This window comes from Ceratotherium simum, chromosome X, assembly GCF_057802395.1.
Source record: "Ceratotherium simum simum isolate JZ-2026a chromosome X, ASM5780239v1, whole genome shotgun sequence".
In the NCBI taxonomy this organism is placed as follows: Eukaryota; Metazoa; Chordata; class Mammalia; order Perissodactyla; family Rhinocerotidae; genus Ceratotherium; species Ceratotherium simum.
In genome coordinates this window covers 89,300,153-89,325,568 of record NC_141940.1, presented here as the reverse complement: position 1 = coordinate 89,325,568, position 25,416 = coordinate 89,300,153, and the positions used below count along the sequence as shown (strand labels likewise).

The 25,416-nt window shown below is 56.9% G+C and overlaps 3 protein-coding genes across 11 annotated transcripts; 1 reads left to right on the top strand and 2 right to left on the bottom strand.

The window, feature by feature from the left end:
* Window positions 1-340: 340 nt before the first annotated feature.
* On the top strand, window positions 341-15,070 carry CCDC120 (coiled-coil domain containing 120). 4 transcript variants are annotated; one of them, XM_087426866.1, is made up of 11 exons: window positions 341-712; window positions 4,732-4,895; window positions 8,171-8,270; window positions 8,446-8,500; window positions 8,680-8,813; window positions 9,481-9,621; window positions 10,013-10,292; window positions 10,649-10,711; window positions 11,003-11,177; window positions 11,309-11,407; window positions 12,514-15,070. In XM_087426866.1, the coding sequence occupies exons 4-11, from the start codon at window positions 8,488-8,490 to the stop codon at window positions 13,448-13,450; spliced, it is 1,842 nt and encodes a 613-aa protein (XP_087282992.1). In that variant the 5' UTR covers window positions 341-712; window positions 4,732-4,895; window positions 8,171-8,270; window positions 8,446-8,487; the 3' UTR covers window positions 13,451-15,070. The 4 variants fall into 4 exon arrangements, with proteins under 4 accessions (XP_087282992.1, XP_087282991.1, XP_087282993.1 ...); XM_087426865.1 differs by having other exon boundaries at window positions 342-712; window positions 8,446-8,536; XM_087426867.1 differs by lacking the exons at window positions 341-712; window positions 4,732-4,895 and adding an exon at window positions 4,903-5,616 and having other exon boundaries at window positions 8,171-8,329; window positions 12,514-13,428; window positions 13,925-15,070.
* Window positions 15,071-15,501: 431 nt separating this feature from the next.
* PRAF2 (PRA1 domain family member 2) lies at window positions 15,502-18,463 on the bottom strand. The gene is made up of 3 exons (XM_004434934.3): window positions 18,211-18,463; window positions 16,799-17,016; window positions 15,502-16,370 (listed from the first exon to the last, which is right to left on the bottom strand). The coding sequence occupies exons 1-3, from the start codon at window positions 18,387-18,389 to the stop codon at window positions 16,231-16,233; spliced, it is 537 nt and encodes a 178-aa protein (XP_004434991.3). The 5' UTR covers window positions 18,390-18,463; the 3' UTR covers window positions 15,502-16,230.
* A 414-nt stretch (window positions 18,464-18,877) lies between these two features.
* On the bottom strand, window positions 18,878-24,560 carry WDR45 (WD repeat domain 45). 6 transcript variants are annotated; one of them, XM_087426875.1, is made up of 11 exons: window positions 24,266-24,557; window positions 22,758-22,930; window positions 22,552-22,626; window positions 22,358-22,462; window positions 21,147-21,255; window positions 20,936-21,030; window positions 20,345-20,424; window positions 20,024-20,232; window positions 19,843-19,944; window positions 19,614-19,759; window positions 18,878-19,365 (listed from the first exon to the last, which is right to left on the bottom strand). In XM_087426875.1, the coding sequence occupies exons 2-11, from the start codon at window positions 22,810-22,812 to the stop codon at window positions 19,256-19,258; spliced, it is 1,086 nt and encodes a 361-aa protein (XP_087283001.1). In that variant the 5' UTR covers window positions 22,813-22,930; window positions 24,266-24,557; the 3' UTR covers window positions 18,878-19,255. The 6 variants fall into 6 exon arrangements, with proteins under 6 accessions (XP_087283001.1, XP_087283000.1, XP_004434990.1 ...); XM_087426874.1 differs by having other exon boundaries at window positions 22,758-22,829; window positions 24,266-24,555; XM_004434933.3 differs by having other exon boundaries at window positions 21,147-21,252; window positions 22,758-22,829; window positions 24,266-24,551.
* Window positions 24,561-25,416: the final 856 nt, after the last annotated feature.

Below are 25,416 nucleotides of genomic sequence, written 5' to 3'. Positions count from 1 at the left end.
ATTTATTCGTACAGGTTGGGTGTCCATGGAGGGTGGATTAGAGATACTGCTTGGGATCAATGGACAATAGTTTGAGGATACAATTTGGGGGATGATGGTGGTTTGGGGTGCATTTGGGGCATTGAGGGTAGTTGGGGGAGTTTAGAGGTGTGGTGGCAGCTGATTCAAGGCAGTTCGGGGTAGTGCTTGGGAGGTGACTTGGAATGAGGGGCGCCGGTCTGATCACTGAGGGGGCGTGGCCTCAGTAGGGGAGAGCTCCGCCGCCGTCTAGAAAGCGTGTGCGCACGCGTTCCCAGCTGGTTCACTCCTGGCGCTCCCAGGGCAGGAAAAATCGAAGACCCGAACTGGCGCCTGCGCACTTGGTCTCCGCCGCTGCTGTGGTCTCGCGCCCCGCCCCCCCGTCCCCCCTCACCCTCCACCCCAGGCTCGCGCTCAGCGGCGGAGGTGGCGGTGCCGCCGGGAGCGGACGGACCCGAGTTGAAGGTGGGGGCCGGGGTCCACCGCCCGCGGCCGAGCCGGCCCTCCTCTCCCACCCTCCCCGCGCCCCCCGTCTGGCCCCCAAGGCTAACAGTCGCGCGGCCCAACGCGGCCCACGGACAGGGCGGAGTAGGCGCGAGCCAGGGGACGAGCGGGAGGCAGCGAGGGAGGGGCGCGCCCATCACCCCTCCCGTTCCATACCGACCCCGCCTACACCGCGCGGCGAGGACCCTAGGTGAGTAACGCCCGCCTGGGGAAGAAGGGAGGAGACAGGGCGGGGTGAGGGCCCGGAAACGCCGGCGGGGGATGTACCTGCGCGCGCACCCGCGACCTCTGACCCCGTGGTCTCACTCGCGACCCCTGCCTGACCTGACTACCTCTTTTTTTAACCTTGAACCCCGGCGCCAGTCTTGGCCCCAGGACCTCCGGTCTCACCTGTGATCTAACCATATTCTGGACTGGTGTGATCCTCAACCCCTGTTTTGTCCTCCTAAACCCAGTCCTCACCCCAAACCCCATCCAGTTCTGTTCTCAGGATCCTTGGCCTGACTACAGATCTTTGCCTGATTCTGTTCCATCTCTGATGCTCATCTTGCCTTGTTCTTATCACCCCAGTTTCTCTCCCAGTACTTGACCTGTCTGTTCCCTAAACTCTTGTCCAGTCCCTGAACCCCTTCCAGTCGTGTCTTGCCCCCCTAATGCCAATCTGATCCAGGTCTGTCCTGATTCCTGACTTCTGACTTCTGTACTTTCATCCCACCCTGTGCTAACAACCCCCCCACCCCCACCCCCCTCCTGACTCCTGATCTCTATCCTGGCTCACCACCTTTAGACAGTCTCCCTGTCTCCTGCCCTGTCTCTGCCCCCAGCTCTGTGCTATTTCCCCCCTCTTCTCTTGTCCCATTGCTGTCCTCATTTCTATCCTCATTCTGTCCCTGACTTTTCCTGTTCCTTACCTCCATCCTGAACCTGCTCTTTTCCCTATCCCCTCCCTTGAACCCTGTCTTGGCCTATTCCTGGTCATGTCTTCTGACTACTGTTCTATGCTGGCCCTGACCCTTGCCCTGCTCTTTTGTCCTCTGCTGTCCCCTACTTTTTCTCTGACGCTTGTCCTGAACCTCATTTCATCCCATCCCCTGGGAAGTGTCCTGGCTCCTTCTCTGTCCTGCCTCTTGACCTCCATCCTACAATGACTCTGATTCTGTCTTGTCCCCTACACTCCTTCCTATCTTGTCCCTTCATCTCGTCCCAACCCCAGGGCCCTGTCCTACTCCTTTTTTTTTTTAATTTTTATTTATTTATTTTTCCCCAAAGCCCCAGTAGATAGTTGTATGTCATAGCTGCACATCCTTCTTAGTTGCTGTATGTGGGATGCCGCCTCAGCATGGCCGGAGAAGTGGTGCGTTGGTGTGCGCCCGGGATCCAAACCAGGGCCGCCAGCAGCGGAGCGCGCGCACTTAACCGCTAAGCCACAGGGCCAGCCCCCCTGTCCTACTCCTTACCATACTCCTCCACCCTGTTCAGCTCTCCCTCCTTCCCAACACCCACTTTGCATCTCCTTTGAGCCCAGAAGGATGGGGATCCCCTTATACCCTGCCTCTGAACTTGGAGGTTCCGCTGTTCCCATTATCTCTGAAGTTCATTTAAAATGCTTCTCTTAGCATGAGCAAGAGCAAGTAGCTCTGTGGGCCCTGTGTGGCTGAGGGAGTTTTCATGCGATTTCCCCCACCCCCACCCAGTGATCTCACGCAGAGCTTGCATTTCTCTCCCTGCCCCAGGAGGCCATAGAACTGTTCTTATGCCCCCCACCCTCCCTGAGTGTGGAAGAACACCCTAAATTATTCAGTGACTCTCTGGGAGTCCGTGAGGTCCAGGTCATGTTTCCACCCTTGCTAGGTTGGAGGCTGCCCCGTGTCAGGGAGGGGGCGTGGTGAGCAAATATGTGGAGGTAGGGGACTCGGGGGTATGTGTGAATCTTCTAGGTCCTCTTACCCCCATCTCCTGGTCTTGATCCTGGGTGCATGATCCCTGCTTTCTTGGCCTGGAAAAAAACCCATTCTAGGCTAGAAGCTTCAGGGCTTGGTAGGGGTGGGATGGGGGCAGGGGTTTATCCCCTCTCTCTCAGCAGTAAGCAAACAAATCTTGGTGCTAAGTCCATCCCACCTCTGTGGGACAGATCTGTGGGTGGGGGTGGGGGGGGTGGTCACTGTGTGTAAGAATCAGGCCCATCCAGTAGTGGCAACAACAACAACAATAATACAAGGTTCTCTCACTGTCTGAATCTCCTTGATTCTGAGGACGGACAGGGAGAATTAAAACGAGGAGGTAACATATTATTCAATTATGTTTTGTTCATGCATTTCTCATAGAGAGTAGTGAGAGTTTGAATAATGAGATTCCAGACCCATCTCATTTATCTAAAACATTTATCCAAACCTATTAATAACAACATGAGCATCCCTCACTGTCACAATCTATTTGGTACCCAAGTTCTGAGAGGGAGAGTTCAGGTAGCTCAGACAGTGAAAAATACCAAGTTATCTGAAGGTATTTTGGTTTTGCATTTTACATAATGAGTAGGGAGAGTTCAGATAATGAAGGATAATGGCTTTAACTCAAAAATGTATTCAAATCTACTCGTTTTCCTGAGCTCCAGTGGCAAGAGTTGGGATAGTAAGGGTACTGTCTTGTGTAAATAGATTTGGTTCCTGCATTTGGCGTGGTGAGTAAGGAAAGCTCAGAGAGTGAGGGATACCACTTCTTTCTCAAAAAGTGTATCCAAATCGATTCAGTTCCTGTATTTGGCTAGAGAGAGTTCAGACAATTTACCTGAATGTATTTGGTTCCTGCATTTTTGATGTTCAGTAGGGAGAAGTTGGATAATGAGGGAAAACAACTCTGTTTCAAATATGTCTGGCTTGATGAGTAGGGAGGGTTCCATGTCTGGGTAGCAAGTAGGGAGGGTTTGGAGGCTGGAGATACCAGCTCTGTCTCAAAAAAAAAAAAATATATATATGTATACACACACATATGGAGAAATACTTGTAATCGTGATAGTTAATACACATTGAGCATTTACTGCAGGCCAGGCATAGTCCTAAGCAAGCTTTAAATGTGTTAACTCATGTCGTGCTCACAGCAGCCCTGTGAGGTACATACTATTATCATCACCCCCATTTTACAGATGAGGACGTTGAGGCACAGCGAGGTTAAGTGACTTGTCCAAGCAGTTACACAGCCAGTAAGTGGCAGAGCTATGTTGAATCCCTGACCCACATTTGCTACCCCTACGTGAGGCCACACGAGGCTCAGGTCCTGGCTGGTCCTGGGCTTAGAGGTTGGCTGTCTTCTAAGCTGTTACAAGTCGTGGACCAGGACAATGATGTGTGTGGGTGACTCTGCCCCACCTGTCTGCCTGGCCCAAGAGGCCCAGTTACTTTCTCTCCCCTCCTTACTCCGGCACCAGCCCACCTGCATGAGTTGATCATTGTTGCTATTAACAGTCATTAATGATGTGGTGTGAATTACCTTGCACTTTGAAATGCCTTCCAAAGTTAGTTTGGCCTCTATTGGCTCCGAAACCACAAGCCTTGAGACTCAATCTTCATTGCCAGCCAGCTTGTCCCTCTTCAGCTCTGATTTTATAAACACCCCTCTTTCCAACAACCTTGGTGTCCCACAAGAGGCAGGAGAGGCCTGTGGCTGGGAGGACACTCCCCATCAACACCCAGCTGCCCATCTTATGGCTGCCGCCTCCACCAGCCCCAGGCAGTGAAGTGGGGGGAGAAGGGGGGTGATGAAAGGGGCCTTTGTGTCCCATGCCGGAAGTCTCACACCCAGGAAGAAAGGTGGGCAGGGTGGCAGGAGGCCGCAATAGTGTGTGCATGGGCGTTGCTGATACAGTGAGCTCCTCTCCAGGCTTGGCCCACCTGCCAAGCGGGGAGGGAGCTTTCCTCACTCTGCTCTTTCACATCACAGTGTGGGCTGCTGCGGGGGCCTGGGTTGGACTTGGGCCCTGAGGTCACAGAGCAGATGGCCCCAAATGGAGTGCAGGATGTGTGCTGTGTGCTGTGCGCTGGGGCAGGCCCAGAGCCCTGGTGGTGGTGTGGGGAAAACAGTACATCATAGGGACTCAGAGCCCTTGATTTCCTTGACTCCGGTCCAGAAATGCCCGGGGAGCTGGAGGAGATGGGGGAGACCCTGCCCGGGTGTGAAGAAGCGTGAGTCCCCTTTCCCACTCCTCCTCCCTTGCAGGAGTAGCCTCTGTTGGCCTCCAACCCAGGACCCAGCCTCCCGAGTTCTGATTCTGCCTGCTCTTGCGCCTCTGTGATCAGAATCAGGCCTGTTCACCTCTCCGAGCCAGAGCTTCCACATCTACCAGCTGGCTCTGAGGAGCTGGGTCTGTGCCATTCTCCCAGGTTTGTAGGGATCGGGAGGGGTTCAAGCACATGCGTGTGTTGTTGGTTCGCTAGGATGATTTCTTCTGGAGCCGCAGAAGGTGGTAGGGTCTTGAGACCCGGTCTCTCCTTAGAAAAGTTGACCTCCTCTGTCCCAACTTGGGCAACAATTACCCCAGTGAGGGTGGGAATTGCTTTAAGACCTTCTCCCACCCCTGCCTTGCCCTGGGAGGGAAGGGTAGGGGCCTCAGGAATGTGATGTGTGCTGCCAAGAGACACACACCTGATTTACACCCAAGACCTCCTGTGTGCTTAGCAACTCCCCAAATCTCCATCCCCTAGCGCCCAGGTAGTACCCTTGGGTGGGCTGGGTCTGATCTGGGAACTTGAGTGGCACCAGAGGCAGCTGCCATTTCCATGACCGTTAGCCCTTCTTTCTCGATCCTCTGGTAGGTGTATGGGGTGAGGGGGGAGGTCCAGGCTCTGTTCTTGGCCATGCTGGACACCCTGAGGGGACCTGGCTCTGAGACTGCCCCTAGGGGTGGCCTGAGCCCTGGTGGCAGACAGGCAAGGGTTAAAAGGTATGGGCCTGCCCAGTCCTTGGCCAGGTAGGCTGGGCCATTGCCTAGTGGGAGGCGGCCTAGGCATCCGCCACTGCCACTACCAGCCGGAGCAGGGCCTGGTCGAGACAACTATTTTTTTGAAGTACCCAAGGCCACCCCACAGCACCTCTCTGGCATTGGTGAGCACCTGGGAACAGTGGGCCCGGGGGGAGGAGGGTATAGGGTGTACTGAAGTTCCCTGCGGGAGAGAGCCAGGTCTGTGCCAGAGGTACAGCGAGGAAGGAGGGCCTGAGTAGAGGGGCGAAGGCCAAAATGTCCAATTTCCTTTCCTGGCATGAAGCCAATTTCTTGCCAGAAATGGACAAGGGGAAGGGATGGGGGAGAGGAGAAGCCAGAGTCCCCTTCCTCCGCTCCCTGCCACTTCCTCTCTTCCTTCCTCCCCTACAGGAGTAGTCTCTGCCCTCCCTCAACCCGGTGCCTAGTCCCCCAGGAAAGCCCAAACTGGGCTATTGAGAAACTACTTCCCAGCACCTGCCTGCCAGCACCCCATCTGTTCACCTAGAGTGGGGGCAGGGTTGCCTCTGGGGCAGTGTGGGGAACAGTCCCAGACGCTGGGAGTTTGTATTTGCTCCGACAGTGGCAGTATGTGGAAGCGGGGGTCCCACTGAGGGTGTTGGGGTACCACCCAGGTGAGGTGTCTTGGTTGTAAACAGTCATTACAGCCAGGAATTTCTTTCTCGGCTGTGGTGTCAGAAGGGCAGACCTGAAAAACCTGCTGGGCCCGCCTCTGGGTGTGGGGGGTGCCCTCTGCAGCTCTCCTGCTGCAGCCCATCCTGGGGATGGGACAGGACCGGGCCATGGGGTCACCAGTGGGTGGGGGGACCCAGGGCCTGGTGTGGCGGTGTGTTGGGGCGGGGGCTGCTGGGATCCCCCTTCTCACCGTCTCTGGGTGGGGATGGGGCAGCCCCAGGCCCCAAGGCAAATGTGCAGAGGGCAGGTGAGTGGAGGCAGATTTGGGAGCCGGGTGTAGGGGTGTGGGGCGTTGACCCTGTGTCTAGCCTGCCCAATGACCCCATGACTCAGGCCCTAGCTATGTCCCCGAGGTCAGGCTGACAGGGTGGAGTTGGGGTTCCGGTCTGGACCCCGTGTTGACTTCCAGGGTTCCATGAGCTCTCAGGGAAGGAAGGCTCAAGGCAGCCCAGTGTGGGATATGGGACCAGTCCTGGTGAATGGGCCCACTGGCGTGGAGTCGAGGTTCCTGTTGGGGTGGAGGAACGTTTGGGGAGCCCTGCCAGAGTTCCTCAAACCCAAATAGGGGCTGGGGAAGAAGGAGCTCCAGGAGCCGAGGGCAGAGGCTGAGCTGGGACCTTGAGGAAGCCCTGCCGTGCTGGGCACTGTCTGACCTTGGAGGGTGGGCGTGTGAGCGCCTCTGCAAAACCCCCGCTGCTGTCTGGGCTTGCACAAAGGCTTTAGGACTGGTCCCCAGCCCTGATGTTGAGGACGGGGTACCACTGCTTTGCGGGAGGGGTTCAGACCCTATGGGGCAGGTGGGAGGACTGCTGAGAAACTGGTGGCACCATATTAGCAGCTTGGCCACACCCCCCAATGTATAAATGGGGAAGGGGCTTGAACCCACGCCTCCTCAAGTTGCCTGGGTCTTCTCCACACCTGGCCACCGTGTCATGACAAGCTGGCGATTTTGAGGTAGGTGGAACTAGGACCTCTGTAGCCTCGTGAGGCCCTCCCAGTCGCCTGCCACTGAAGTCAGGCCAGGTGGCGGGAGATGATGTCACCTGGCTGCCCAGCTGGGGACCGAGCAGGATGTGGGAGGGTGGGAGCAAACTCCAGAGGATGGGACGAGAGCAGGACTGGCGGCCAGCCAAGGCAGGCTCCGTGCTCAGCCAGGTCATCTGGGGGCAGAGAAGGAGGCAGAAGGCAGTCAGCTTGTTATCTGCAGCTGTGGACTGCTGCTCACAGTCTGGGCTGGATGACTTCCCTAGGCACAGGACAGGTTGGGGTGCTGAGAGGGGCTGGGGGGGTCTGGGGCCAAGTGAACACTCTCGCTGCTGCACCAGGGCCACAGGATGGAGTTGGGATAACAGACTCACAGATCTAGGCTTGATTCCTGGCTCAGCTCCCTCATCATTCTTTCATTCACCCAGCAGACATTCATTGAGCACTTGCTGTGTGCACAGAAGTGTTAGGAGTGCCAGAGATACTGATGAAAACAGGACAGCTATGTTTCCTGTCCTCGTGAATGTAAGAGGGAGGCACAGTCTCTTGTTGGACAGCAGTTGTGAGGGGACGTAATGTGGGGGCCCACCTCTGGAAGTGGCATTTAAGCCCCAGAGTGTAAGTGAGAACCAGGGGCTGGAGTGGGGAACAGAGCACTGCAGAGAGCAGCCACAGCCTGGGCAAAGGCCCTGAGGCCTGGGACTGGGAGCTCATGAGGAATGGGGGCGGGGTTGGAGCAGCTCTAGTGAGGGAGAGTGTTGGACCGGAGGGGCGGGCCCGGGCTACATCCATAGCCATGGGCAGGTTACTTCACTTTTCTGAGCCTTACTCTCCTCATCTCTGGAGTAGGGGTAATAATAATACAGAACTGCCATCACAGGATGGTTGTGAGGATTAAATGTGGTATAGAAGGTAACTCTTCCAGGCCCCCAGGTGCTTAATCAATGCCCACTGTTGTTATAGTTGGTTGAATCTGTACCATTAATTCTCCCTCCCCAGGCAAGACTCCTGACGGTGGCCCATGGGCCTCTGAGGAGGCGTTGTAAGTCCACCCAGCTTCCCACTTGCTGTGCTCCCACTCAATGGGAAGGGAACCAAGGTACCACGGCCAAGTGGGTCCAGACATTGACGCGGATTCTGAGAGGGCAGGTCAAGCAGGTGGGTGGGGTCAGGGTACCCCTTATTCCCAGCTGGGGTGTGGGAAGCTGGGGAGGGGTAGGGGTTGAGGGATCGCAGCATGTGCTTCCTTAATGGCTCGTGTGCATCACTACCAGGCCTTGTCCAGCCATCAGCCCCGGCCTCTCGACAGCACCAGGATGGAAGTCAAAGGTCAGCTGATCAGCTCTCCCACCTTCAGTGCCTCAGGTCGGTGGCTGGTTCTCCCTCCTGGTGCCTCCTCCCCTGCTCTGAGTCACCACCTGCCCTCTTGGGAAGGGTTGGCCCCTGGCCTCACAGCTGCTCCAGGATGTCCTGGCTGCTCCACTGACCTTTGCTCCCTCTGTATCCAGCTGCCCTGTTCGTAGAGGCTGCCCCCCAGGTGAAGTCAGAGCGTCTTCGGGGGCTGCTTGACCGGCAGCGGGCCCTGCAGGAGGCCCTGAGCCTGAAACTTCAGGAGCTACGCAAAGTGTGTCTCCAGGAGGCGGTGAGGCCTGGCCCTAAGAGCGTCCGGTAGGGGGGTGAGGAGCCGGGGCCCCTAGGTAGGTACACTGGAGTGGCAGTGCTGACCTGTAGATTCCCTGTCACCCTCTAGCTCCTCAAAGCTCAGCTTAGATGTCTTAGAATCAATAAAATATGGCAGTGCAGGCCCACAATCCCCTATCAACAATTTGAAATGCAAAAAACCTCAAAAAAAACAATAGTTATTTCCAAAATTTGGCAGTAAAACCTGACCTGAACTGACATGGGATGATTTATAGTTTCGATTTTCTCCTCTTGGTGTGAATGTCCACAGTTTGCCAGAAATAATAATGCAGTTCAGAGCATGCAGCCCCTGGTCCTGAAGGGAGTGTTATATAATATGAGGTACTTAGACTGTGTCGCCTTTATAAAAACTAAGAAATTCTGGATTCCAAAGCAGATCTCCCTGCTTCCTGTGCCTACCGCCCCAGGGATTTGGGCCACTGAGGGGCTGAGCGTCTCTGCTGCGCACCTGCCTGGTGGAGAACTGGGAGGAGGAAGAGAAAGAACAGGCACGGGTGCTGAGCAGGACTGGGCTCCTAGTAGGACTCTCTAGCTTCTGGGGTCATTACTGCTTTGCCCCATCCCTCCCACTAACCCTTGGTAGTCTCTGAGCCCTGCCTCGCCCCCAGGAGCTGACTGGCCAGCTGCCCCCTGAGTGCCCGCTGGAGCCAGGTGAACGGCCCCAGTTGGTCCGCCGGCGGCCCCCTGCAGCCCGAGCCTACCCTCCACTGCACCCCAACCCAGCACACCGCTCCTTGTGCCCTGCTGAGGTGAGCAGATGGGTGTGGAGAGCAAGATGGGGGTGAGCCAGGTCCAGAGGAGGAGGAGCTTGGAGGAAGCTGTGGGCAGAGTGGGGGTTGTGTCCAGGGGAAGGAGAGGCTAAGGTGAGAAGGGACTGGGCTGGAGGGAGGTGGATCCCGGGTCTGAGGGAGGATGGTGGTCCCTAACCATTGGATAAGCCTCTCACCCTCAGGAAGATGAATAGGCCCAGCTCCTAATTAAGGCAGACCATGGCCCCAGAAGGAATAAGGTCCACCCCAGAATAGGCTGCCCCCAGGAAGAGCAGGCCCGCCTCCAGTGTAGCTCTGCCACCGCCTGGTCCTTGTGCTTGGCCGTTTCCAACATTTGGTCCTGTCCCACCCTCTCGGGTGGGCCCCGCAGGAACTGGCTCTTGAGGCCCTGGAGCGTGAGGTGTCAGTGCAGCAGCAGATTGCGGCAGCTGCCCGCCGCCTGGCCTCGGCCCCCGAGCTGAGCGCCGAGCAGCGCCGGCGCCGGCGCCAGGTCCAGGCAGATGCGCTGCAGAGGCTGCATGAGTTGGAGGAGCAGCTCGGGGACGTCCGGGCCCGCCTCGGCCTCCCAGTGCTCCCGCCGCTGTCCACGGGGGCAGTTATCACCACCCAGGGAGTCTGCCTGGGCACGCGCCTCGCTCAGCTCAGCCAAGGTGAGCCAGGCCCCCTCAACTCCCCCCAGTGAACGTGGGAGAATGGGCACTGGCTAGGGGATGTGGTAGGGGTGGAGTGGGTGAACAGCCAGTGAAAAGTGGGAGGTAGGCAGAACTTAAAGGACTTGACCAGTAAGAGGAGTTGTGATAAACTGGCTCCTGGGCAAGGGTGAGGCCATTGGGAACTGACGGAGAGGCACCAGGACAGGGAGGATCCAAGCCTCTGGTGGTCTTGGATTCAGGTAAAGGCGGATTCTGGGAAGTGAACAGAGTGGGGACGAGACCGTCCAGTGGGGTAAGGGGCTGGCACCCAGGCCTTGCATTGATGGGCCCCGGTCTCCCCCTCTCGCCTGTAGAGGATGTAGTTCTGCACTCGGAGAGCAGCTCCCTCTCAGAGTCTGGGGCCAGCCATGACAATGGTGAGGACCGCCATCCCCCAAACCCACCCGCCCTTTGGGGCTCAGCCCCGCCTCTCCCTCTTTAGCTCCTCCTCAGCCACGTCCCATTCTCATGTGGGTTCCTTGTCTTCTTTGATTCACCCTGCCCTGCCTGGCCCCATTCCTGCCTCATCCCTTAGCTCCTCCTCAGCCTGCTCAACCCTGCCCAGCCCTCTGCCCCTCCCTGCCTCCCTAGCCCCTGCCCTTTGCTTTGCCCGCAACCTGTTGGCACCTTGTCGTTGAATTCTCCCCCACGTTCTCCCTTCCACCCAGAGGAGCCTCGCGGCTGCTTCCCTCTGGCTGAGCGCCCCTCGCCACCCAAGGCCTGGGACCAGCTGCGGGTGGTATCTGGGGGCAGCCCTGAGCGACGAACTCCGTGGAAACCACCTCCGTCAGATCTTTATGGGGATCTGAAGAGCCGGCGGAACTCTGTGGCCAGCCCCACCAGGTAAGGGTGAGCCCCTCCCTCCTTCCCCAGGAGCCAGGAGTGGGATCTTGAGCCTGGGCTGGCAAGAGGGCCTCCTGGTGGGTATGGTCTCTAACCTGGACCCCGACCTGGGAATGCTTGTGTCTGTCTAGCCCCACGCGCTCACTGCCCAGGAGTGCCTCCAGTTTTGAGGGGCGAAGTGTGCCTGCCACCCCTGTCCTCACCCGGGGCGCTGGCCCCCAGCTTTGCAAGTAAGTGGACTGTGAGGGTGGGTTTGAGGACCAGAGGAGGGACAACAACTCTAACTGGGGGTGTTGGGGAGAGCATTATCAAAGGGTGTGGGACGTGAGAGGCTGGGCTTTGAAAGGTGAATAGGAGTTGTCTTGGTGGAGAAGAAGGGGGTGGGAATTTGGGGCAGAAGCACTAAAGTTTGAGTATGGGCTTTTCTGTGTGTTTTAGACAAGTCATTTCCCTTCTCTGAATCTTTGTCTCCTCATTTGTGAAATGGACATCATAATATCTGCCTCTGAAAGACGCTGTAGGCATAATAAGTTCTGATTAACATATACTGAGTGCCTGCCATCTGCTAGGAATCAGGGCTTTACATGGTATCAACTCATTTAATTGTCATGAGATCCCTATGAGATAGGTGCTACTGTTATTCCCATTTTATGGATGAGGAAACTGAGCACAGAAAGGTTAAGTGACTTGTTAGTAAACCAGAGACCTGGTATTTGAACGCAGGCAAGTTCAAGTCTAGAGTCTGTGCTCTTAGTCACTGTACCCTACTGCTTCTTAAACCAATACTTATCAGGTGCCCACTTTTCCCAGGCTGTGGACAAAGCCAAGTCCCCATCCTTACGGCACTTGCATCCTGTGAATGGGGGCTGTTGGGATGATAGTTTGGATGGTTCATACACATGGGGGCACAGAGAGTTCAGGAAGGGTCTTGAATTCCAGGCCTAGGGATTAGGATCTCACGGTGGAAGAGGTGGGAGCCATGAGAAGTACCTTAGCAGGGGTGAGGGGTCAGGTGTGTTAGGAAGAGCCCTGTGCTGGGCCCTCCTCTGCTGGCATTTCCTCTCCAGCCCTGCACACACTTGCATCTCCCTTGGAGCTGACAGCCCCAGGCCCTCCTGTACGTTTTCAGTCCCTCTGCCCCCCAGGCCGGGAAAGAACCTCTTCTGCCCTTTACATGGCACTACCCAACACCTTTAAACACACAGTTTCTAATCCTGGGCGACTGTTGGAGATGTGGAAGTGAAGGCTCAGGAGGAGGTGGGGTAGGGAGGACACTCAGCCCATCTGCCTGATATTTCTGACCCTACTCCCATCACCCCCATCTCTGCACCCCCAGACCTGAAGGCCTCCATTCTCGCCAGTGGTCCGGCAGCCAGGACTCCCAGATGGGCTTCCCGCGGGTGGACCCTGCCTCCGACCGCACCTCCCTCTTTGCAGCTCGCACCCGCCGCAGCAACAGCTCCGAGGCCCTGCTAGTGGACCGGGCAGCTTGTGGGGGAGCTGGCTCCCCACCTGCACCTCTGGCTCCCCCTGCCACTGGCCCCCCGGTCTGTAAGAGCAGTGAGGTGCTGTATGAGCGCCCCCAACCAACCCCTGCCTTCTCCTCCCGCACAACAGGCCCCCCAGACCCTCCCCGGGCTGCCCGGCCTAGCTCAGCGGCCCCTGCCTCCCGCGGGGCCCCCCGGCTCCCGCCTGTGTGTGGGGACTTCCTCTTGGACTATTCCCTGGACCGGGGCCTGCCCCGCGGTGGCAGCGGGGCAGGCTGGGGGGAGCTGCTGCCTGCAGCCGAGGTCCCGGGAGCCCTCTCCCGCCGGGATGGGCTCCTTGCCATGCTCCCAGGCCCACCACCTGTGTATGCAGCTGACGGCAGCAGCCCCCTCCTCCGCAGCAAGGACCCCCACACCCGTGCCACCCGCACCAAGCCCTGTGGCCTGCCCCTGGAGGCCACCGAGGGTCCAGAGGTGCATCCAAACCCTCTGCTGTGGATGCCCCCACCGACCCGTATTCCCCCGGCTGGTGAGCGCAGCGGCCACAAGAACCTTGCCCTGGAGGGGCTGCGGGACTGGTACATCCGGAACTCGGGACTGGCCTCGGGGCCCCAGCGCCGGCCTGTGCTCCCCCACATGGGCCCGCAACACCTGCCCTTCCTCCATGCCCGCTGCTATGAGGTGGGCCAGGCGCTGTATGGGGCCCCCAGCCAGGCGCCGCTCCCACACTCAAGGAGTTTCACAGCGCCCCCTGTCTCCGGCAGGTATGGGGGGTGCTTTTACTGATGGGTAGGGGTCTCTTGAGGCAGATGGCAAAGGCATCCAGGCCAGGGAGAAGCTAGTCATGATAGCTAATGACTTGGACCACAAGAGAACTAGCTGCAGCCTTGGCCTGGGGTCCCTGGGCCCTGCCTGAGCTGCATTAGTCCACGGGGTCTCGGTGGAGGGGTATCTTGGGCCATGGTAGCAGTAGTTCTTTACAAAGCTATAGAAGAATTTTGATATTTTAACAACCAGTGCATGTCAGCTGAAAATGAGCCTTGAAACCAGGGTGCTGGCAGGAAGGGACATCCCATGTGCCTCGCCTTTCTCTTCCTCTTTTCACTGCGCCCTACCCTTGCAAGCCTAAAGGTGCTGTCCTGTGCCTGCCTCTGCCTCTTTAACGAGCCTCTTTTCCTCTCTTTCTGTGTCTTGTCCGTCTTTTCCTCTCTTCTCTGTCTTCCCCCCCTGTCCTCCGGATTCCTGCTACCCCTTCTAAAGATACTACGCGGACTTCCTGTACTCCCCGGAGCTGAGCGCTCGTTTAAGTGACCTGACGCTAGAGGGGGAGCAGTCCTCCAGTTCTGACCCCCAGACCCCGGGGACACTGGTCTGACACCTTCTGATATGCCCCTTGTTGGCCTGGGCATGACTCCAGTCGGGGGAGCACACAGCTAACTTCGCTGAGCCCTGGGGTGTGGTTGCTCTCGGTCCTGGGCTGGGGCGCCAACCTGATCTTCAAAGGCCCCTGGCTCCCCGCGGGTCCACGAAGGTGTCTGACACCCTGCTTCTCCTCTCACACTGTGCTGGGAACTGGGGGCCCTAAGCAAGCTTAAAAGAGGGGGGATGGTGTAATGGGGACTCCAAGCCCCTTCCTCCATTTCTGTTTACAGTTGTGATTTAGGTATTCACTGTCTTCCCCTAACACTAGACGTTTTATGAAAGGGAAACTGTGATCTCGTCCTGGTTGGGTTCATTCCTGTCCCTGTGCCCAGCCTATTCCATTCAGGAACTCCTCCACAAAATGGACCATATAGGGTCTCAGGACCCTGTTTGGGGCAGCCAGGAGACTCGTGTTAACAGAACTCCCTGCCACCCCTCACCAGGGCAGTTCTTGGGGAGGTGGGCTCTCTGCCCACATTTGGAAGGACTGGAGTCTGGGTAGGGGGCTTGGGTTCATTTTCCCAACCCCGGGGGTGCCTGAAGGAGCCCCAGGCCTTGTCTGCCTGTCTGTGCCCACTGTCTCTGCCCACAGGGTGAGATGGCCCAGCCTTCAGCGGCAGCCTCCGCCTTGACTATCCCCAGTCGGGAGGCCCCGCAGGAGGGCCAAAGGGCAGAGCCATCGGGTGTGTTGTGTCCTGGGATGCTGCGGTGGTGGAACCTGGCATCTGGTAGATGCCCGTAAAATCCTCAGGTGACGTCTGGCCACAGGCTACGTCACGTCTTCCTTGGCTTTCTTTCCATCCACCACTTTTTAAACAAATCCACACAAGCTGTGTTTTCTATACCTGTCTGTGACTTTCTGGAGCTGGGGGTTCCCCTGCCCCCTTTACCTGGTGTTAAACTTTTCTTTTTGTACCAGTGGATCTGGGCCCAAGACACTACCCACACTGGAAGGGGATTTCTATAATAAATGTGTAAACTGAACCCATGTGTTCTATCTGCCTTGCCTTGGGAGCCCACACCTATAGTTAAGACCACATAATATATTTTTATAACACCATGTTATAAAAAATATAACACTGTGGAAACAGCCTGTGATAATGTCATCCACATTGGCTTTACTTGCTTTGTGATGTGGGGTAAATTCTTTGCCTGTCTGCCTTCAAATTCCTAGCCAGCCCTCAACAAGAGCCCTAAGTAATACAAATAGCAGGAAATACTCTGTGCCCTTAACTACCTTGTGCATTAATGCTGCTCCAGAGGTAACAAGTTCAAGGAAGGAACTGAGAGCTCACCCCTTCAGCCCACGCCATTTGACAGAGAGAGACCCAGTCAAAAGAGTCTTACGTAGAACAGAAAAGCAGAAGGCTACTTCTGGCCATTGAAACGTGCAGACTTGACCTAGGAGGCCCAAATTGGCTTGAACGATGCAACAGCCTTTATTGTTGCAGCAACACTGATATATATGCCCCATTCCTGGTACACGCTGCCCCCACCCCACCTCAACCCTTGGTCTTCACCACTGAGGAACTTTGGTGGGGGAGGGGACGACTCCCTAAGCAGAGAGGGAGGGAGGCAAGTGGGACTGGTGAGTGTTGGAGTCACCTGGGACCAAGGGTTCAACAAGGTTAGGATACCTGAATCCTCTGCCCAGATGGGAGCTGGACACACTTGGGTCCTGGGTTCAAGATTTGGCAATGCCTTGACCTGGGTTCAAAGCTGCGGTGGGGTCTGGAAAAGCCTTGGTTCAGGGTTCAAGATTTGAGAATGCCTTGGTCCCAGATCCCAGCTTTGGGGCTGAGCATGGGAGATGGCTGGGTCCCAGACTGGGGTGGGGGGAGTGTCTAGGTCCAGAGTTTGAGGTTGGCCATGGATGCTCTGGTCTCCAAGCCCCAGCTGTGGGTTGGATGCCAGTGGCTCTGGGTCCCAAGTTCAGGGCTGGGGAAGACTCTGGTCCTTTAGGTAATGGGTGCTTGGTATGAGGAATATCCCAGTTTTGGACCTGGGGGGAGGGTCACAGATGTCCTGCTTTTTGAACTGGGGAGGGGGCTCCTATTTTAAGGGCTGGGAAAGGGCTCTGGGTCTCCAGTACAGGCCGGCGTGGGGGTGGCGCTCTCCAGGTCTTGAGTACAGATCCCAGGTCCCTAGGATCCAGCCTCCTGCTCTTGTCCCAGCGCCTCCAGTAGCAGCCCCATTGGCGTCCGCTTGAGACCAATGCTTTCGATCTTGTTCTCAATCTTGTTCTTGAGGTTGCGCAGGCGCAGCGAGGCGTGCACCAGGATCACTATGGGCAGTACCGAGAGAAGTGGGGTCAGTGAGATGGGACATCAGCCTTTAGCCAGTGGGGGTCACAGAAGGAAACTGGAGCACAGGCAGGCATGGAGTGGTCAGTGGCCAGGACGCCTCTAATCCTGAAAGTGTGGCCGAGTAATTCGCTTTGCAACAGGGGCGTGCCTAGGAAGGGTGCACAGTAACGGGGACTTGGCTGGTGGAAGGCACTTACTATAGAGTGAGGCCTGGAAAGGCGGTAGCAAGCGGGGCATTCCCAGAAGAGGGGAGCGAAGCCACAGAAGGCGCTTTGTAAAGGGGGTGTGGCCACGCCCGCCGGGTGTCCCAGCCCCCTGTTGGCCCGGGAACCAGGGCAGGGCAGGCCTGGTGCCGTGCGCACGCACTGGCCGTTTTCCCGGCTAACTCAGGATAGTGGAGACTCACCAAGCACGGGCCCTGCGATGCTGAGCAGGAAGGTCCCAGCGCCGCCTACGGCCCAGAGAACGAGGAGACCGACGGCAAGCACCGCGGCCAAGCAAGCGGCAGGGTGGCTGCGGCGGCAGCGGCGCACGGCTGCGCGAGTCTCAGCTGCCCACACCAGCACGCCAAGGGCCACCACCACTACCAGCGCGCTTAGGAGGGTGTGCAACGGGCGCATGTACCTGCGAGCACAATGGAACTAAGCTAGCCGGGTAGGGGGGAGAGGGCCGCCCGGCCTCCGAGCCTTCCGGACCACCGCCCACCCGATCCTGGGCCCCAAGAGCTTTGGTTCCATCTCGCTGGACCCTCCAGCCTGGCAAATACTCCCACCAGCCCTGTCTCCGACAAGTCCACCCTCCAGGGCTTCCGGCTCCAGGAGCCCTGGACTTCCCTGTGGACCCTCATTTCTTTCTTGTCAATCGTACAGTCCCATCTTCCTGAGATCTCCCGCTTCAGGTTCAGGCCCTCCCATCCCGCTAGGTCCCCGGGCTCCCCGCCCTTTCCTTCCGACCCTACCCGGCAGGGCCCCTCTCCAGCGCCCCTACCCCCAAACCTGCCCCCAAACCCACGCTTTGAGCCCACCCCTTGCAGATTCCAGGCCTTCTGTCCCCAGGCCCAGGGTACTTAGAAGACCCCCTTTGAGGCTTCCTCCCCCTTCAAATTCGCCCTCCAGGTTCCCATTTCCCTATATATTCCTCCCTCCATCATTGCTAGAACCCCTTCCAGGCTTTCGGTCCCACTCTTAACTTCCAACCCTGTCCAAGTCCCTCCTCCAGGTTCTCCATCCCTCTCTGGTCTTGGGCCTTCCATCCCTGGGTCCTCCCTCTTGGCTCAAGTTCCCCAACAGGTACCTGCTCCTGGGCATTCCAATCATATCCAGGCTCCCCTACAAACCCAGATCCTCCACAAGTCCACCCTCCACACCCTTCAACTTGACCACGCCCCTGTCCCCCGTCGTAAGTCGTCCGGAGACGCCTTAATCTGGCCCCATCACTCACATCGCCCCATCACCTCCCAGGCACACTCAGGTTCCACTTTCAGACCCTCCTTCTCTTCAGGTCCACCTCCCTGCCCACAGTTTCCCCTTTGGTTCCATACTTTGTCCATCCTCCCCAGGTCTTCCCTTCAGACCCTCCATCCCCATCAGGGCCCCCTCAGCCAGGCTCTATCCAGCCCCAGGCCCTCCTCATAACCAGGTTCCACTTCCTTCAAGTCCTCCCTCCCTTGCCCCTTAGGTTTTCCATCTCTACTGAATTCGCTCTTCCAGGCCTTGCACTCCCCTCAGGTTACCCCTCCCAGTCCTCAAAATCCCGCGGGTCTACCCTCCATGTCCTGCAGGCATCCCCGGCCAACGGGCGCCTCCCTCCCTCCCTCACCCGGCCAGAACGAGACCGAAGCCGAAGCAGACAAGGTAGTTGGTCTGGTAGTAGAGGAGGTTGTTGATAACACGGTGGCACCATCGCTGCGGATCGCACGGATCCGGGGCCGCCAGACGCGCCGACCCCAGAACGAAGTCGTCCAGGGCGCGTAGCGGGGGCAGCCGCACCTCCGACATCCTGCCGGTGGATGTAGCTGGACCAGCCACAAGAGCGGCCGGACTACAACAGCCGTTACACCCCGCACCACCGCGGGGGACACCGGGAAACGGACTCTGAGCCATACAGAGGCTTCCCTAACCACCTAGGTGGACTGCGCAGGAGCAGTAATGCACGTGACCGGAAATGCTAACAAGACGCCAGAACTGCAAGGCAGCAAGGGCTGCCGGGAAATCAAGTCTCAGCCAAGGTGTAAGGAGTTCCCACCCACTCCCGGGCGGGGCACCACCAGGGACTATTGCGGGTGGTGCTGCTGGCTTATGCACACAGTAGCCAGACATTGGAGGACATGCAGAGAGATGACAACGGGGACTGTCAGAGGGACCCAAGCAGGTTCCCACTTCCTTCCTGTCAGGGTCCGAGAGGGTCACACCTTTCCTGGAAACTCCTGCAGGGCCTTTTCAGCCTCATCTCCTCCAGCCCCCCCCCCCCCAGGTCCAGCCATAAATACCATTAAGGGCCTTTTATTAATTCATATTCATTACATCAGAGATCGTCTCTTCCTGGGAAGTTTTTTTTAATCCCCACAGGTTGGATTAGGGCACTCCCTCTGGTTCCCTAGCAGTCTTCTCCAGGCTGGGAGCCTCAGGGGGTCTGCTTCCTTCTCAGGGTCCCTGGCCTGGCCCTAGGGGCCCACAGTCTTCAAGGGCACACGGTCATCAAGAAGTGCTTGGGGGAAATGAGCTTTTTAGGCACTGCTCTGCTGAGTAGAAAGCGGGTGCTTGCCCCATTAATGCTTGCTGGCTGATGGCTTCCACAGCACTCCCAATCCCTCAAAGGCTTTGCAATATGCCACCATAGGTTCCTAGCACAACCCACAGGGTCCTTAAAAGTCATCATCATCACAGATGTCAAGGTACACATCGAAAGCCTCTCTGTTGCAGTTTCCATCAGGAGTGAAGACGTACTTGTGGAAGGTCCCATCTACACAGATGGCTGGAGAGAGGAAGAGGATTGGTAAAAGGTTAGAGGCTGCTGAAGCCACACACTCCAGTCCTCTCAGGTGTCCCATGGCATAGGGTCTACCTCCAGGCCTTTGCCCACCTGCCATCCCACTTACTGATGATGGAGCTGAGCTACCCATTCTAGCTCCCTCAGGCTTCCCACGCCCTAAAATTCTTTCAGGTCAAACTTGCAGGGCTTTGCCCATGCAGTACCCCCAGTCAAGGGCCAGTCCTACTCACCAATGACCGAGTTGACATTCTTGGAAGTATTGCGACCAAAGGCGCAGATGCAGGCTGACTCAGCAGGCACGGTAAAGCTTGCCAGGCTCCACTGAGAGTCCACGTACTGCCCAATCATAGGCCCCACCTTGCCTACGCGAGCCAGCCTGCAGGCAGTACTGGCTAAGCCCAGGTGTGGTACATGGGCAGGGGAATGGGGATGCAGCAGGGTGGGAGAGGGAGTACTCACGCGGAGCGGCGGTTGAGGCGGGTATCCTTGAGAGCAAAGATGTGGACCGTACCCTTATCACTGGAAGCGCACAGGAAGGAGGAGTCATGGCTGAAGTTGATGCTGGAAGACAGACCAGCAGGGATGCCCACATGTCACATGGTGTGGGGTCACCAGCCCACCACACATACCCTCTGCTCACCAGTAGAGGGTGGCGGGGTCAGTGCCTCTGCGCAGCTCCACCAGTTTCTCCTTGGACTGCGTGTCAAAAAGGCGAATAAGGGTGCCCTTCTGGGAGGCCGAGGCCACTACAGTGCCTGGCTGGTTCAGGGACACGCAGGCCACATCGCTCTGATGTGCATTGATGGTAAATGGAGCAGATGAAGTTCCGGGCTTTGTGCTTGCCAGGTCCTGCAGTGGAAGGAGCAGTCCGGGCTTGGGGTAGTGTGGAGGGCAGGGGCCAAGGGTCCACAGGGGGAGCCAGCCCACCCACCTACACTTCTTTGCCCACTGGACGACTCACCACAAGTTGCAGACTCCCACACTTGTGTCCTGGGAACACTAGCAGTTGCTTCTCCAGGCTGGGGCAGAGGTCACAGAGCCCTAGGGTGTGAGGATGAAGTGAGGGTAGGCTGGTGAAGGGGAGGCAGGGGCCAGGCAGGGTTTCAGAATGGACAGAGCTGGATAAGGGCCAGACTTCGACCTTCCATGATGCATGTTACCCAAAGAATCCTCAGGGGGCTTGCCCTCGGCTGTGCTCCCCACCAGCGAGGCAGATTCCCTTCCTCCCTATGCAGCTGTGGCACCTCTAGGAGGCCCAGGGATCCCTGACATATGCACTCATGTCCTTACTAGGTGTTTTTGCTCTGCTATCTGGGGCACCCAGGGGTGGAGCAAGGTTGAGGGTGGGGAGAGAGAACCGGCTAAGGGATGGAAAGATGGATAGACTGGGAATATGAGCATCTCTCAGCCCTTCTGAGCATCTCTGTGCCAAGCCTCTCTCCCTGCCTCTTTCCCAGTTTCCCTGTGTGTGCCCCTTCCGTTCTCTCGTTTTTGCCCCTCTGCCCCGTTCACTTCCTCCTGCCCTTACACCTGCATATCTGGGTCCTCTCACCCTTGGGGTTGTCCCGGGTGTCAAACTCAAACAGCTTTCGGGGATTGTCAGGGAAGGAGTACACATAGATGCGGTTCCTCAGCACGATCACGATTCTGTGGGCATCACAACACAGGATGGCCATGAGGGGAGGGCAGGATGCACAGGCGGGGCTAAGCCTCTCGCCTGCTGTGGGGACCTCCTACCTGCCCCCAGTCCTCCTCAGGCTCACTTGTCATGGCGCATGCGCACAGCCAGCACTGGCTTGGTGAAGGTGAACTCCAGCACCAGCTTGTCCTTGGAGTCCTTGCCCTCCCGGGCATCGTCCCAGATCAGCACTGCTGGGCAGGTGGGTGCGTTGTCGGTGCCAAGGTTTAGGGTGAGGGGCAGCCCTGGTGACACAAGACCCACCCCTACTCCCCATGGGGCCTCAACCCACTTGCTCAACCTTTCGCTAATACCCAATGTGAGCCTCACACAGCATGAGCACTTTTGGACGTGATTCCTGAGAGAACAGGTTCTAGAAATGTTACACTCATTTACAAAGAGGAGGGCCGGCCCTGTGGCTTGGTGGTTAAGTGCGCGCGCTGCGATGCTGGCGGCCCGGGTTCGGATCCCGGGTGCGCATCGAGGCACCACTTCTCCGTTCATCCTGAGGCCGAGTCCCACATACAGCAACTAGAAGGATGTGCAGCTACGGCACACAACTATCCACTGGGGCTTTGGGGGGAAAAAATAAAATAAATAAAATCTTTAAAAAAAAGAAATTTACAAAGAGGAAACTGAGGCTTGAGGGGGTTGAGTATCTGGCCAAGAACCTCACAGTCAAACAGCAACCAAGTAGGGACTCACACCCAGGCCTGTAATTTCCCATCAGTAACTATCTGCCTCCATGGTCTCAGTCCATACCCCTAGAAGATTTCTGTGAGGAATCCTAGGGCTCTGTGACTCGCCTAGGGCGTCTCTTGCCATGTCCCAATGGGATCAACAAAAACTCTTAAAACAAGATGGTGAGTGGGGCTCAAGGCAAGAGGGTGTTGGAGAGACAGCTTGAAGATTTTAAAAGCTATTGGTTGTGTGACCTTGGATAAGTCACTTAACCTCTCTGGGCCTTGGTAAAAATGAGGATAGTGATACTTCCTACTACATAGAGTTACTGAGATGATTAAATGAGTTAATACATGTAAAGTGCTTAGAACAGTACCAGGCTCATAGCAAGTGCTCCATAGGTAAGGACATGGCATACAGGAGGCTTTCAATTAATGTTTGTTAAATGAAGACAAAACACCAAGCGCTTCTCTAGCTGTAAGATCCATGACTTCCAAGCTGTAGGCCGCACTGTGTGACTCCGAGGTACTCTGATATCTTCATCTGCCGGTGCCTAGGGGAGGCCAGGATTCCAGGGAATCTGGGCCAAGGGTGGGATGCGATGAGGGCACTTACCTGAGATCTCTGAGAACTTGGGGCTGCTACCACCGCCCACCAGGGCCAGCAGGTTGGAGCGGTGCAGCATTTCCACCAGGCCCATGCTGCCCACCTGCTCATGGTCTGGACAAGGACCAGGATGTCAGTGGGGGTGGAAGCCAATGCCCAGCCCGTCCTTTCTGCCCATTGCCTCTCACCCACTGATGGCTCACCCAGATGCCCTTTCTCCATCAATGGCTCCACGTTGTAGATGCGCACACCTGTCTCCATGGCACAGCAAAAGCAGCCTGGGGGATGGGAGGAATCCGGACTGCCTCAAAGGATGCCCAGGTGGGAAGCTAGGGGCCCAACACCCACCTCTCGCCTTTATCTCTCTCCCTCCCTTCCACAAGGATACAGGTGTGCTAGCCTCTCTCACTTTGATCTTGGTTGAAACGCAGGCTGGTCACTCCTCGAAGTGGCTGCTGAGTCATGGTCCAGGACTGCTTTCCTGGAAACAAGTGGGGGTAGGGTTGGAAAGAGTATGCCCTCTGAGTCCTAGAACTCCAGTCCCCAACTGATTTCTTCTTCCTCCTCCCACTGCTATCAGGACTGCAAAGAAGACAAAAACAGGGAGAGCCCTGGGGTCCCCACTCTAAGCTCCCAAGACCCTAAACAGCATGGCCAACAACCTCTCTAACTTCTCACACTAGGCCCAGTTCCAGGCCTAGCCTGACCTGGACCCCCCACCTCCTCCTTACTCCCCGACCCTCACTGACTGCTTGTCAGGAAGCAATGGGGTATGCGGTGTCCCAGTGATATCTCCTCCCCGCCCCCAGCCAATCCTGGCCCCAATGCCCAACATGGCCTGGAACCACTCCCCACCCACTTCTCATCTTCACACCTGGACCTAGCACCCAACTCCACCTGTCAGTAAGTGGGGAAAGGGGGCTAGGACATCCACTTCTTCCTTCACCTCCCTGACCTGACCCTGAGACCTGCCATGGTTGGTCCATCCCCGACGGGAACTCCTTTCCTCATGCCCTTCTGACATTCCCAACCTATTCCACCACCCAGAGCCCTCTCACAACTTCCCTCCTCACAGGCTTCCCCCAACCCCTTCAGGATCCCATGCCTACCTCAGGACAACCCTTTCTCGTGCCAAGCTAACTTCTGCCCAACCAAGGCCAACTGAACACTCCCCCAGATGCCCTTATGCCCTGCAGACCCTACCTCAGGTTTCCCCTATCACTCCAAATCCCCTACCCCTGGGACATCCCCTTCCATGCGCTCAGCTGTCTCTGATTCTGACATGGGCTGGCTTGGAGCTACCTCCAGGAATCCCATCCCCCTAAGATTCCTCCTCCAGACTCCCTATCCTCTCCCCAAGATGCTGCCCCAAGGCACCCCTACCCCTTCAAGAACCTTTCCCAGGACACACACCTCCCAAAACCCCTACCTGGGACAACTCAACCCCCCCCAAGACGCCTGCCCCAGACCCCTCTAAGATTCCTGACATAGAGCCCCCATACTTACTTCAAACCCCTGTTTCTCTAAGACCTTGCCCAGGCACACTCCCTCCCCATCCTCCAAGATCCAAATCTCCTACCTTCCCCCCTGAACCACCTCCACCAGACCACCCCACTCCCCAAACACCCATTCTTTAGACAGCTCCACCTTCCAAGATCCCCTTTTTGGGACCCCGCCCCCCCACTGCAAAGGCCCACGCCACCCAAGAACCCTGCCCTGGGATGCCTCACACACCGCCCCCCGCCACTTCCTCATGTCCAAGACCGCTGTCATACTCCTTCCAACACCAGCACCCACTCAAGTTCCCTGTCCTAGATTCCCCCATCCACCAAGATCCTTGCTCAAAAGACCCCTCACCCTCTCCCAGACCCCAACCAATTCTGGGATCATGCCCCAGCTCCCGCCGCCTGCACTGACCTGATCTCCACGCGTCCCCGATCTCAGCCCGGGTTCTCGGTGCCGCCCGCGGCCCGACTTGCTGACCTCGCGGGCCTTGACGCCCGGCTCCGGTGTTTACATCAGGTCTCACTTCCGGGGGAGGGAGTCTGTGACCGGAAATGACTCATCCAGGCCGGAAAACCCGGCTGCCGCACTCCTCGCCTAGGTTCCGTGTCTTTGGGGCAAACGCGAGGGATTCCAGCGTCCTGACAGGGCGGAGGGGTTCCCCAAGGGCATGACTGAGGGAACCGAGGACAGGTGGGCGAGAGAGAGCCTTCCCCGGCGGTGAGCGGAAAAGAGCCGAGAATTCCTCACCTCGGTTTTCCTTGGAGAGCTAGAGGCGTTAACCTTCTGGGCTAACAAGACTTGGACCTCCGAGGTGGGCTAGAGTGGCCTCCCCTGTTAGCAATCCGTAGTCCTCCCAGACTCCTGGAGAGGCGACTGAGGAGCCTCGGAGCGGGGCCTGACCTTGAGTCCTTGAAAGCTGAGACTATCTTCTTGGCCAGGGGAAGCCAGGGAAGGGAATACCCCCGCCTCCACTTTGTTGTATTTACAAAATTAAAAATGGTCTTTTAATGGCAAGAGGTATAAATGTTTACTGTGGGAAAAAATGACCACGGTTATGTACATACTGGAAATATTTTTTAATTCAGCCTTTAAATTTTGAGATAATTGTGGATTCACATGTAGTTTTGAGAAATAATACAGAGAAATCCCACGTACTTGAACGGTTTTCCCAAAAGGTAACATTGTAAAACTATAGTAAAATATTACACTCAGAATATTGACATTGATACAATCCACCCATCCTTTACTTTTTTCCAAGTATTGTTTTGATGTTTTAAAAAAATTATTATGGGGCGGCCCGGTGGCGCAAGCGGTTAAGTGCGCGTGCTCTGCTGCGGTGGCCCGGGGTTCTCAGGTTCACATCCCGGGCATGCACCGACACACTGCTTGGCAAGCCATGCTGTGGCGGCGTCCCATATAAAGTGGAGGAAGACCGGCACGGATGTTAGCCCAGGGCCAGTCTTCCTCAGCAAAAAAAGAGGAGAATTGGCAGATGTTAGCACAGGGCTAATCTCACACACACACACAATTATTAATATATAATGGACATCAGTTTAATTTAT

Bases quoted from the DNA above. Each gene is read 5' to 3' on its own strand.
- WDR45 (XM_087426875.1), bottom strand. From the start codon at position 22,812: ATGACTCAGCAGCCACTTCGAGGAGTGACCAGCCTGCGTTTCAACCAA. The intron at 21,256-22,357 runs GTAAGTGCCCTC...CCACCTGCCCAG, and splicing joins CAAGTTCTCAGAGATCTCAG to CAGTGCTGATCTGGGACGAT. The intron at 19,945-20,023 runs GTGAGCAGAGGG...TCTGTCTTCCAG, and splicing joins GACCCCGCCACCCTCTACTG to CATCAACTTCAGCCATGACT.
- PRAF2 (XM_004434934.3), bottom strand. From the start codon at position 18,389: ATGTCGGAGGTGCGGCTGCCCCCGCTACGCGCCCTGGACGACTTCGTT. The intron at 17,017-18,210 runs GTGAGGGAGGGA...TTGTGCTCGCAG, and splicing joins TTCGGTCTCGTTCTGGCCGG to GTACATGCGCCCGTTGCACA. The intron at 16,371-16,798 runs GTGAGTCTCCAC...TACTGCCCATAG, and splicing joins CATCGCAGGGCCCGTGCTTG to TGATCCTGGTGCACGCCTCG.
- CCDC120 (XM_087426867.1), top strand. From the start codon at position 5,458: ATGGGCCTGCCCAGTCCTTGGCCAGGTAGGCTGGGCCATTGCCTAGTG. The intron at 8,814-9,480 runs GTGAGGCCTGGC...CCTCGCCCCCAG, and splicing joins AAGTGTGTCTCCAGGAGGCG to GAGCTGACTGGCCAGCTGCC. The intron at 13,429-13,924 runs GTATGGGGGGTG...CCCCTTCTAAAG, and splicing joins GCGCCCCCTGTCTCCGGCAG to ATACTACGCGGACTTCCTGT.